At 45.5% G+C, this 12261-nt stretch overlaps 1 protein-coding gene across 1 annotated transcript in view; it reads left to right on the top strand.

The window, feature by feature from the left end:
- adgrl1a (adhesion G protein-coupled receptor L1a) overlaps positions 1 to 12261 on the top strand; it is a 57836-nt gene that overhangs the window by 29759 nt on the left and 15816 nt on the right. Inside the window, exons 5-15 of the mRNA XM_030057422.1 lie at positions 1395 to 1602; positions 1840 to 2104; positions 3040 to 3367; positions 5361 to 5654; positions 7167 to 7270; positions 7941 to 8126; positions 8369 to 8407; positions 9606 to 9786; positions 10606 to 10728; positions 11707 to 11918; positions 12031 to 12204. Of these exons, the coding sequence (XP_029913282.1) occupies positions 1395 to 1602; positions 1840 to 2104; positions 3040 to 3367; positions 5361 to 5654; positions 7167 to 7270; positions 7941 to 8126; positions 8369 to 8407; positions 9606 to 9786; positions 10606 to 10728; positions 11707 to 11918; positions 12031 to 12204 (2114 nt within the window). The remainder of the gene's footprint in view (positions 1 to 1394; positions 1603 to 1839; positions 2105 to 3039; positions 3368 to 5360; positions 5655 to 7166; positions 7271 to 7940; positions 8127 to 8368; positions 8408 to 9605; positions 9787 to 10605; positions 10729 to 11706; positions 11919 to 12030; positions 12205 to 12261) is intronic.

Raw genomic sequence — 12261 nt, 5'->3', positions numbered from 1 at the left:
GTGTGTCTGTGTGTGTGCGCGTGTGTTTGTGTGCGTGCACATTTGCATGTCATGTGTGCACTGGGATTGTATTCATGTATGCATGTGTGTATGTGCACGTCTGTCTGTGCATCCATGTGTGTCTTCTGTGTCCAAATGCCCCTGCAGTGTCCAATTAGTTCAGGGATGCGTTCAATCATGAGGTGACCAGCAGGTGCCTGGTTCAGCCTCAACTCGGAGCCAGAGCTACATAAATAAGCTGGCAGAGGAGACACGGGGACTCCTCTGCTCTTTTATTCTGTAGTACCTCCAACTCTCTCTCTCTCTCTCTCTCTCTCTCTCTCTCGCTCATGCTCGGCTCTTTCGCCGGGTCCCCTGTGATGTCAGAGTGGCGAGGATGCTAGCAGCTCTCTCCATAGATCACCTGACACGCCCTGTTCCCAGGGCACTGTCCCTGTCTGGCTGGGATACACTGCGTCAGCCAGCCAATTTACACCAGTAGATGTTCTATGTGTGTGTGTGTGTGTGTGTGTGTGTGTGTGTGTGTGTGTGTGTGTGTGTGTGTGTGTGTGTGTGTGCGTGCGTGCGTGCGTGCGTGCAAGGGTCTGTATCCGTGTGCTTTTTTGGTGTACAGATTGTGCGTGTGAGGGTCTCAATGATTATTTTGTGTGTGTGTGTGCATGTGTGTCTTTTTGTGTGGACGAGGGATTGTGTGGGCGTGTGCATGCGTGTGTGTTAATAAGGAGTATTGGTTGAAGTTGCAAAGAAACCCGAGGCCTAGCCAAACTCATCTTTACCCCAGGATGCTTCTTCTGTAAGGCATTACTCTTGACTGAGAGCCAAATTTCTGTCCTAATAAAACAAGTTCCACAATTACTGTTTTACCACCCAGTAGCAGAGCAGGGAAGCAGAGCCCTTTGAAACAGAAAATGCACAATCAAATAAAAAGTAGGCCAAGATAAATTAGATTAGTGACTACATCTAAGCAGCGGCAGCAGCCAGAAATCTCCCATTTATCATATCCAGCCGCTCTCCGACCACAATGCTGATGTTCTACAAATGAGCTTTTATATGTTCCTTCATTTTAAATCTGATAATGTACCTCACCTCACTCCCCCCTCTCCCCCTCTCTCCCATCCTTGTCCTACTCTTTGTTTCCTTCCTCTTGACTCTCGACTTATTTTTATCCACTCACGTCTCTCTTTCGTCCCCTCCATGTATCTCCTTGTTATGTCCTCTATGCTCTTTGGCCTTTTCCCCTTCACTCTCTCGTACTGCCCCCCCCCCTCACTCCCCCAACCCGTCATCACCACGATGTCTTTTTTAATTTTACAATGCTTTGTTTTCATTTTTTTATCTCTCCCTCTCTCCCTTCCTCTCCTCCTCTTTCCTCCAACACCCCCCCTCTGCTCCAGTCTTTGTGTGTCCGGGGACGCTGCTGCGTGTGCAGGCGGCCAGCTCTCTGCAGGAGGCGGAGCATCAGTCGGGGGCGTGGTGTAAGGACCCTCTGCAGTCAGGGGACCGCCTGTACGTCATGCCCTGGACCCCCTATCGCACCGACATGCTGTACGAGTACGCCTCCTGGGAGGACTTCAAACAGAACCGAGCCACCACCACCTACAAGTGAGGGCGCCTCCCACCGTCTGGGATGATCAAATGGCATCTGCTGCCGTATTGATTTATTGGCCTTTTGCTGTGGATATGGATGTTTATAGCATAAAGGTCCTACTGTGGTGTCAGCTTGCTCACCTTGAGGCCATCTTGTAGGACTGTGCCATGCGGAGGGGATGGATTGACTTGGTCTCGTGGACTAATACGTGATGAGACTTCTGCATGACTCACAGTCTTCTCTCTTTACAGGTTGCCGAACCGAGTCGACGGCACGGGCTTCGTCGTGTACGATGGTGCAGTGTTTTATAACAAGGAACGCACGCGCAACATAGTAAAATATGACCTGCGGACACGCATCAAGAGCGGCGAGGCCATCATCACTAACGCCAACTACCATGACACTTCGCCCTACCGCTGGGGAGGAAAATCAGACATCGACCTGGCCGTGGATGAGAACGGCCTCTGGGTCATCTACGCCACCGAGGCCAACAACGGACGACTGGTGGTCAGCCAGGTGGGAGAGTAGTGCTGAACAGAAGGGGATGAGACATAGATTGAAAATCCAGGAGTGGATTAAGTCAAAGCTCATCTGACTAGTCAGGGGAAAGGTCACATATCATAAATGGTTGACTTACTATTGAGATTGTACAAGTACACTTACAAAAAAAAAAGATACAAAGTTATCAGGAGTGCAAGGAAGACAAAATGAGTCATGTAAACATAATTTGCAAATGGTTAAACCATAATTTCAAATCCAATCACAGATCCAAAAACTAATCTTTAGAAAAAAAGTCAACATTCACTTTGTATTGTTAACGTGGGTGGGGGGTGGAGCCATCACAGACAGTTTCCCTCTGGCTTCAAACAGTGCTGGAAAGATTCAATTTCCCAATTGGAACGCTTGATTTATTCAGCTCTAATACTGTCATAATCACAAACTTTTTTGTTGATGTTTCATAAGTTCAGCTTCAAAGCAGCAGCTCTAATCTATGTACAATTACAGGAAAATCCTGATGTCACGCAGTTGTTTGTGCATCTGCGTCAGTGTTGCCATACCTAAGACCCATCTAGATAATTGTTTAAAACATAGCATGTGTCATCTGTAATCCAAAGTCACATTACTGCATTACCTCACCTGACTCCTACTCAACACAGTCCATCACTGGTAACTTAGCAACATCCATGTTTTTAATAGCAACTGCTGCCCACATACACAGAGTTTGAATTAATAGTTCAGCTCACAGCTCACACCATGTTATTGCTCTCTTAAACAGGATATTATATTTCACAATTTAAAGGTATCCTAAAACATCAAAACCTATAGGGCATATGGATTGTACAGAATAAAGAGTGAACAATGATATTTTTCCTCTGCAGTGTATATATATGCTAGGTTAATGAAGTTTTAACTTTGAAGAGTAAAATTTGATATTGCCTGTGTTCTTTCAGGTGAACCCGTACACCTTGCGCTTTGAGGGCACCTGGGAGACCAGCTTCGACAAGAGGCTGGCCTCCAACGCCTTCATGGCATGTGGGGTGCTGTACGCAGTGCGCTCTGTGTACCAGGATGACGACAGCGAGGCGGGCGGCGACCTGGTGCTGTATGCCTACAACACCAACCGTGCCCGCGAAGAGCCCGTCCACATTCCCTTCCCCAACCCTTATCAGTACGTTTCCTCTGTGGACTACAACCCTCGAGACAACCAGCTTTATGTGTGGAACAATTATAATGTGCTGCGCTACCCACTGGAGTTTGGACCGCCAGACCCCACCACGGGTGAGGAGTGAGCCCACATAAAACTGCTGCCGTAGACAGCGAGTGTAAAGAGGAAGCTTGTGAAATGCATGTTTGCACTTTATGCAGGAGCCATTTACAGTCAAGTGATCTGAATGGACAGCTAAGCCAAGCATGTCTGATGAGCCCATAAATTGTTTAAGTTTGTGCTTTACTGGTGTCCTTTGTGATTGGGAGTGAGGCACTTGTTAACTACTCTATCTATCTATCTATCTATCTATCTATCTATCTATCTATCTATCTATCTATCTATCTATCTATCTATCTATCTATCCATCTATCTATCTATCTGTCTATCTGTCGATCGATCCCTGTCTTGTCAGATGAAATGTTATGTATTCATTATTTGGCAAGCTCAAGCTCTAATTATTTCAGATATTGAAAAACTGAGAAGTTAACTGACGAATTTGTGGTCTTTGGTTCGGGGAATCATCACTGACATTTTTGTTGATTGGGCTCTTGTGCTCCACATGGAGGCACGGAATCAAATACCACATGGCATTTTTCAAAAAGAAATTTCATTACATACAAAGAGAACTGATTACAGTAAAATAGTAATAGTAAAATGCAATTATGTTGGAGGCACACTGGTTTAAATAAATCCACTCAGACACAACAATATATATATATTTTTTTTAAATGGGAAAGAACATACATATAAATGCCATGTGGTGAAATCATATGCTTTTGGAACAAGCCATTTGTTATTATTATTGCTTAGCTGACAATAATTTCCTTTCATCATTTTTATTATTATTATTATCATTTTTTTTTTAACTTCTGATTTCTTGGAAATACATAGAATTTTTTATATCACACAAAATGTGTGGTGTATTGGCAGTGAATGCCCGTTTCATGTTTATCTCTCGCTCATAAAAGGAAAATAATCAAAAGAATTTATAAATAAATAAGCTCATTTTGTTGTTTGTTGGCTCATTAGAGGATTGCTGTGATTGCAGTCAGCCAGGGGAAAAACAGTGTGTTCACTGATATCCAGTAGCCTAAATGATAGTTTCTGTAATACATAATGGTGGTATTTGCTCAAACATGGCCATGTATGAAAATATTACAAAGAGAACAGAACCAAGATTTAAAATAGATGCAAGATACATCCCACACACAGGAAATTATTTCAGAATTAGCCTCCTGTTCTAATGTATTTATCCTGCAATACGCTTCCATAACACCCTTAAAGATGTTCTTTAGTGTGATGCGAGTGCCTCACTAGTCAAATCATCATATTATCTTCCCTTCCCATAGTCACAGTGAGGAGCAGCCTCTCAGGTATGATTGCTATATTACTGCATGTCACCTTCTCTGTGTAATGGTTGGTGAAAGAGTCACGCTCAAGTGATAAGGGAGAGGGTAAAGTGATTACACCACGCTGGCATTTTGACAGTCCATCAATATCAGAAGGAGGTTTGGGCGCATGAAGGCCTGTATAAAACTCGGATTAGGTCCGAAGAGGGAAGAAACACAGACAGATGGGCGGCTGCACCCATGCAGTCAAGAGCCGACTCTTGCGTTTGATCAGTTTGGATTTTGTAGCCGGGATGTGTTGCTTTTATCATCACATTAGGTTTGGTTGTTAGCGATGGCGACTTCTTTGATACATTTGATCAATTATTTACTTCTCCCCGACTTGTGATGATGCTTTCTCTCCATCTTCTCCTGCGCTTCTCCGTCTCTCTGGAGAGCAGGAGGGAGAGATATCAAGACACTGAAGCTTTGAGAGGCTCAAAAAGTATTTGTCACCCCAATTATTGTCGAGCTAACTTTTGAACTCAACTTCTGAAAGACATCTAACATTCACATGCCTCTCTTTTTCACTCCCTTGATCTCTTTTTGGCTTTTTCACTGTGGCTTTGCTGCTCTCTAACAAAATCCCTTACATCCTCTTATAGTTTTCTAAATGTCTCTCTCTGGCTTGATAACTAACTCTCCCTCTTTTCCGTCCTCTCTCTCCGTTCCCCAGGCCCTCTGACCACCACCCAAGTGACCACCACTATTCCAGCCAGGCCATTCACCTCCAGTGCCAGCCCCGCCACCGCCCGCCCTCTAGCCCCTACCTCACGCCCCATTGGCTCTATCAACAAGGGCCCTGACCTGCGACCAATCACGGCCACCGTGCCTGTGACTCGCCGACCGCCGCGCCCTCCTCAAGGCCCTGTGCCCCGCTTTTGTGAAGCCAGGGTGGCTCGGGGCGTCCAGTGGCCCGCCACACAGAGAGGAGAAACAGTAGACCGCCCCTGTCCCAAAGGATCTTTAGGTAAAGGACATTTCCGGTAATGTATGTGTGTGTTGGTGTATTTTTACATGTGTTTTTCTGTTCTTTGAAGGAGTAGTGTGTGCTTCCTTTCCATTTCTTGAAGAAAACATCATGTTGTGTTTATGCATTGAAGTGTATGCATATGTGTGGGCGTGTGAGTGTATGTCTGTGCATGTGCCTACATGTGTTTGTGTGAGATCAGCATGTTTGTGCACCCACACGTTTTTTTTTTCCGCTGTTGTCCTCTTCCTCTATCCCTGTGTTGGTCTCACCAGCAGGCAGAGTCCCTCAGGACTCCCAGATGAAAGCCCGTCCTCTACAAATGAAAGGCCCGTCTCCCACAGAAACAGAGATAGCTGATTGAAAGTGGCGAATAATAAAATGAAAGGCTAGACAACACAGGCTTCACCTCCCTTCATGCTAGCTTCTATACCTCTAAACCATGCAGCCATCAAATAGCTCTCTCTAGTCCCAGAAAAAAGCATCTCTCCCCATCTCATCCTCCAATGCCTTTTTGCTTTTTCTGCCTGTTCTCGCCGTGAAAACGACAGTAACATTAAATTAGCAGCTGGCTTAATTGCCGTGTCTTGGCAGAGCTCTCAAACCCAATCTACAGTCGATGGAGGAGAGAACAGAGGAAAGTGGGAGATAGCGGGAGAGAGAGAGAGAGAGAGAGAGAGAGAGAGAGATAGAGAAAGAACTGTGGGAGAGAAAAAAGAGGGTGTATGAAATGCAACGCCACATCTGCTCTGATCCCCCTACAACTGTGAAGTGTTGCTGCATTGTCTGTCATCTCTCTTTTTCCGTTCTTTTTCCTTCTCTCTCTCTCGGAGCCCCCCCCCCCCCCCCCCCCCCCCCCCCCCCCCCCCCCTCCCTCCCTCTCGTTGCGAGTTGACAGTGGTTATTTGTGTTAGCAGCAGTGGAGAGACCCTTCACTGGTTTGATCCCTGGATGGTGTCCTTTTTCTGAACTCTCCTAACTAAATAGAAAAACTTAGCAGGAAATGGGGGTTGTTGGAAGGTGCTTCCCTTCAGGTGCTCTTTTTGCCAATAAAAGATCATACCTCGCCACGTATTAGGTATGTGTGTGAGTGCGTGTGCTTGCACAATGTGTTTTGTACATTTATTTTCCTTTTTAAACCGCGCTCTCCACCACTTGAAAGCCTGCTTCCCCTCACTACCACTACCACCAGCCCACCACTCCATCTCTCCCACTTGCTTTCTCACTGCCCTGCACTCCATTATTTAACCTTTTCCACTTCTGACCCATTTTCTCGCACACACTTTTCTCCACTTCCTCCCCCCGTCTTCCGTCTCTTCTTCAAACGCTTTGAGTATTGCATTTTTAAAATTCATTTCATTTCATTTTTCTATGGGAGAAAAAAAAAAACTATTGCACTCTTCTTTTTTTCACCCGTTCCTCTCCTCCACATATTTCTTTTTAATTGCCAATACCTAACGCCTATTATCTCTCCATTACACTCTCCCCTCGTCTCCCTCTGTTGGTCTCCAGGTATTGCTTCGTTCCAGTGCTTGGCGGAGCAGGTCATGTGGAACCCGCGGGGTCCTGACCTGAGTAACTGCACCTCCCCCTGGGTCAACCAGGTGGCCCAGAAGGTGAGACCCGGAGCCATCCCCTTGGCCAGGGCTGTGTCCCCTTCCTCTGCCCCACGGCCCCCGCCGTCCCGCCGTCCACCTCCACACATACACACACACATTAACATATCTCCAAGGCTGGCCTGATTAAAATATGGACTCATTTCAACTGCCCTTTCATTACAAGACATCTGCTCTTAATATTTAATTAAATCGCTTCTTTGACTAATATACTATAATTACAGCTAGGTCAAATTATTTTAAAAAATTGTGCTTATCCATGGCTTTGGAAGGCATAATGCCAGCACAATTACTCCCTCGCAGTCTGACATGCTGCAGTATACCTGTGCATTGGAGTATATTTAGCAGTCAGCCACAAGAAAACTGTGGTTCATTGCATCCTGGAGTGCTGCGTTTATAAAAACAGAGGTAACATACCATTGCCATTAAAAAGGGGTGTTTTTTCAAGAAACCATCCGTTAGTCAATAATAATTAACTGTTATTATTCCTCCCAGCAAAATAGTTCTTGAATTGTAGGTAAACACTGTTAGTCAACACACATGTATGAGTAGTTATTTTCAATGAGTTACTGCAATTAATGTGTAAAAGAATACCGGCATGCATCGAGCAATTAGACAGGAATGTTTTCTAATGACTGTCACAAATATGTGCACGTGTGTATATTCGTAGATAAAGAGTGGTGAGAATGCTGCCAACATAGCTGGTGAGCTGGTGAACCACACACGGGGTCGTATCCACGCCGGAGATGTCAGCTCATCTGTGCGACTAATGGAGCAGCTGCTGGACATACTGGACGCCCAGCTACAAGCCCTGAGGCCTGGCAACAAGGAGTCGGCTGCACGCAACTATAATAAGGTAGGATACAGTATGAAGACACACACACACACACACACACACACACACACACACACACACAGGCACGCATACATGCAAAGGCATAATGTATTTAAGGCATGCTGCTTTTAAAGAGAATGCATAGGTGGATGTAAAATTGCCCCCGTAGTGCATGTGCAAGGATGAGCGTCTTTTTTTTTTATTATTATTTCCAGGCTTTTGTTTTGCTGTTTAATTCAAGGCTTTGTTTTCCCCCCTTGCAGCTTCAGAAGCGAGAGCGGACCTGTCGGGCCTACATCCAGGTACCTTTTTTCCTTTTATCTCCCTGCTTTACATGCCCCTGGAATAAGACTGCCCTGTGACTTAGAGTAATACCGGGGAGATAAATCCTTGAGTAGACTAGGTTTGTGGATGTGATTCCTTTAGCCAGTGGCGTAGCGCTTTGTGCTCTGTATTATGATTTATGTAGCCTTTGGTATCGAGTTTAGTGCATTTATAGTATTTCTGGTTTGTTCTGGAGAGCAGCAAGAGCACATTTTGGTATCACTCTTGGCAGACGGTATGTATTTAAATGTTGGTGTGGTATTTCCCAAGGCAGTAAAGCTTCTTTGTAGTTGCTGCATTGCTCATGTTGTACACATCTCTGAAATATAGGTCAGGCTAACGTGGAACTCATCTCTCTGTGACATAATCTTAGCTTTGTTGCATTGTGATAGAGCCTTACTGTGTAATATTGGCCATGGCTGTATTGTGTTGCACAATAACGTACAATATCTCTGGCTTGGAGAAAATGTAATTTGATGATAGTATGAAAGGCAACAGCTTGTGTTACTGCACACTGCTTTTTCAATATTTGTGTAATATCTCTGGTTCTGAGAAAGCTGTAATCTAATAGCTTGAAAAGGCCTTGTGTATGCGTTTGCTGTAATGATGAAATGATGCATTCCGCAGCACACAGTCTTTTCGGTGTCTTGACCTGTCTGCAGCATACTGTAATATGATACCAGATCACCTGATCTCTGTTGGTGCCAGATGAATGTTAAGACTGCTGTGTATGTAGCTGAACCATTGTTTTTGTCATTTGCTGTAGCAGCTCAATATCGTGACATTAATTCAGAGGACAAACCGAAAAGGCAGTCGATCCTTTTCTTCTCTAGCACAGGGAATGCATTCTGATACTAAATTCATTTTGTGACTGCAATGCTTTTTATTCCACCCTGCAGTCAATCCTTCATTTTGAGAGGCCTGAGCAAGAGAATTACATGATTCATCAAGCAGGCTACTCCAATAAATTGGATAGCCGATAAAACCATCAAAATTGCCATTAAATGAATTGTAAGTGTGAAATAGAACGGTAATATGTCTGACATAGCACAGTAATAAATGTAGTGCAGGGGAGTGGTGAGTTTTTAGGCAATAACAGTGGAATAATAGTGACTGTGGGCTTTGTGGTGGTCAAGAATTATTACTAATAAATATTGCGCCCCCTGTACGTGCCAGGCGGTGGTACAGACAGTGGACAACCTGCTGCGTCCTGAGGCTCTGGAGTCGTGGCAGGACATGAACAACACAGAGCAGGCCCATACCGCCACTATGCTGCTGGACGTCCTCGAAAAAGGAGCTTTCCTGCTGGCAAACAACATGTACGGGAGCCGCTTTTCGGACCGAGCCCCCAACATTGGTAAGGGAGCAATATTAAAGGGTTATTTCTCCCACAATGGATTTTATTTGCAATCAAGTACTTACTCTGTGCTGCCTTGAATCCCTGAAGAAGAACGTTTTCCTTGCAAGTGTTCATGGTAAATTGGTTCATGGTATATTCCAAACAAACTCGAGCCATATCTGACACAATGGAAAACTTGGGTCCATGTTTTTACAACAGCCAAAACAGATTCATTCAAAGTTCGATTTGAAAAACCTCACACTTGTCATGCAGTCTAATCTAAGCCTCAAGTATACAGTCGTATGCGCAGTACTTCACAAACACACATTATTTCACCAAAATATTGCTGCAAAAAAAAAAAAAAAAACACTTCTGCAAACCCTTTCATGAACAGCCAAGTGGTATGTGGGCATTTTACATCTACTCGTCTATTCTTTTGAAAATCCGCCTCCAGCACCTTCATTGGACAGGACTTGTGCTCACTCAGAGCTCACTGACTGCCAACCCGGCGCAACAATTATTTTTAATCTGACACACCATCAAAACCCACCTTGTAAGGTGAGCTGCCATGCTCTGCTCTCTTTATATCAGGTGAAGTGCCAGCAGTGATAGAAGTGATCTCTGCAACAACATTTTTGTGAAAATACGTAAAGTAAACCTTTAATGATGCGTATTGTGGCGTTCATACTGTACGGATGGATGGACAGCCAGACTGCAGTTTGTAGAGCTGTGCCACAGAGATGGGATGTTGAATTTTTGTTTGACTTGTGTTTTGGGCATCTCCAACAGCAGAGAATTGTTCATCCTCTTATTGCCTGCTGCGTTTCGTCCCATCAGATCTCGAGGTACATGTGCTGAACACAGAGATGGACCTGCAGGACTTGTCCTTCCCACAGAACTACGCCAGTGACAGCACCATCCAGCTCTCAGCCTCCACAGTGAAACAGTACAGTCGCAACGGTCAGCAGCCTCACTCTCAGCATGGTCAGATGCCTCCGCACCCCCCGCTCCCACCATCACACCCCCCCCACCCCACCCCCCACCCCTCCAGGCCTGGCAAATAGGCTTTTTCCTGTGCAGCACACTCTCCCCTGTTTCCATTTGCATTTTCATGCAAGCTTAAAACAATCTGCATGCAGTTGACTAAGTTATTGGTTCATAATAATAGGCTAATCAGATTAACAAAAGCGCTGAGACAATTTCTTTTCTTGATGGTTTCTTAACGGCAGCCTTAATAGAATAGCTGGGGAGGCGTGTAGATTACTATCGGCCCCAGCCTGACAGAGCAATCTCAGCACTCGCTCTCCTCTCTCTTCCCCATTCCATTCCCTTGCTTCGTCTCTCCACCATCTTATCCCCCTCTCTCATCTCTCTCATTTCAACCCCCCCGTCAACCCCCTCTCCATCGCTCCCCCTCCTCCTCCTCTCCCTCTTTAGCCCCCCCCCCCTCCCCACCCCCCAGCCCCCTACCCTTTTCTGTTTTCTGTCTCCGTTCAGCTCTGCAGTGGGAACGAGATTAGAATGATTGAAACAAACGCACATGAAATATTCATATGGAATAATAAGAGATCTGTGAATGCTTGAGGGATGAATGTTCCATTGCCCTCCACATTAAATCTCGCTCTCTTCCACCAGTCAAAATGAAACGGTCCTTACCATCATTCTAACCTTCACTAACTCTCTGTCTCTGTCTCCCTCTCTCTTGGCCTGTCACTCTTTCACTCTATCTCTGTCACTCTTGCTGCCATTACCATATTATGCCCCCATTTCTCTATTTGGTCTTTTTTTTTTCGCCCCCTTCCTCTCATCTTCGCTCTTTCTCCTGTCTCTTCTGTCTTTCTGTCTGTATCTCTCTGTTCATTCAACATCCATCTTTTTTTGTTCCCTTTTCTTTTCACTCTCCCTCTCCCCCCCCTCTCTCTCTGTTTCTCTCTGCAGGCCAAGTGAAGGTGGTGTTTGTCCTGTATAAGAATCTGGGTTCTTTCCTCTCCACTGAGAATGCCACCGTGAAGATGGAACTGGAGGCGGTGCCAGGTCAAGATGGGCGGGTCCTGGCGGTGAACTCCCATGTCATCGCCGCCTCCATCAATAAGGAGTCCAGCCGAGTGTTCCTCACTGAGCCGGTGGTCTTCACACTCAAACACCTGCAGGTGCCCAAAGCTGCACTTCCCTCACGGTGCTTCAGTCATGTCCTGACTTCTAAATGCCCATCATCACTTCTCCTCATCCCTTTCTCTTATTTTTTTTTTTTCTTAAACCCAGTTGGAGAATCATTACAGCCCCAACTGCTCCTTCTGGAATTACTCTGAGCGCTCCATGACGGGCCAGTGGTCGTCGCAGGGCTGCAGGCTGCTGGACACCAACAGCACACACACCACCTGCTCCTGCAGCCACCTCACCAACTTCGCTGTGCTCATGGCTCACCACGAGCCCGACGTAAGTAAAACAAGGGTGTATAGCAGAAACACGCTTAAAATGCAAACCCAGTAATTT

This window comes from Myripristis murdjan, chromosome 8 (assembly GCF_902150065.1).
Source record: "Myripristis murdjan chromosome 8, fMyrMur1.1, whole genome shotgun sequence".
Taxonomy (NCBI): Eukaryota; Metazoa; Chordata; class Actinopteri; order Holocentriformes; family Holocentridae; genus Myripristis; species Myripristis murdjan.
This window is presented reverse-complemented; position numbering and strand designations above follow the sequence as displayed.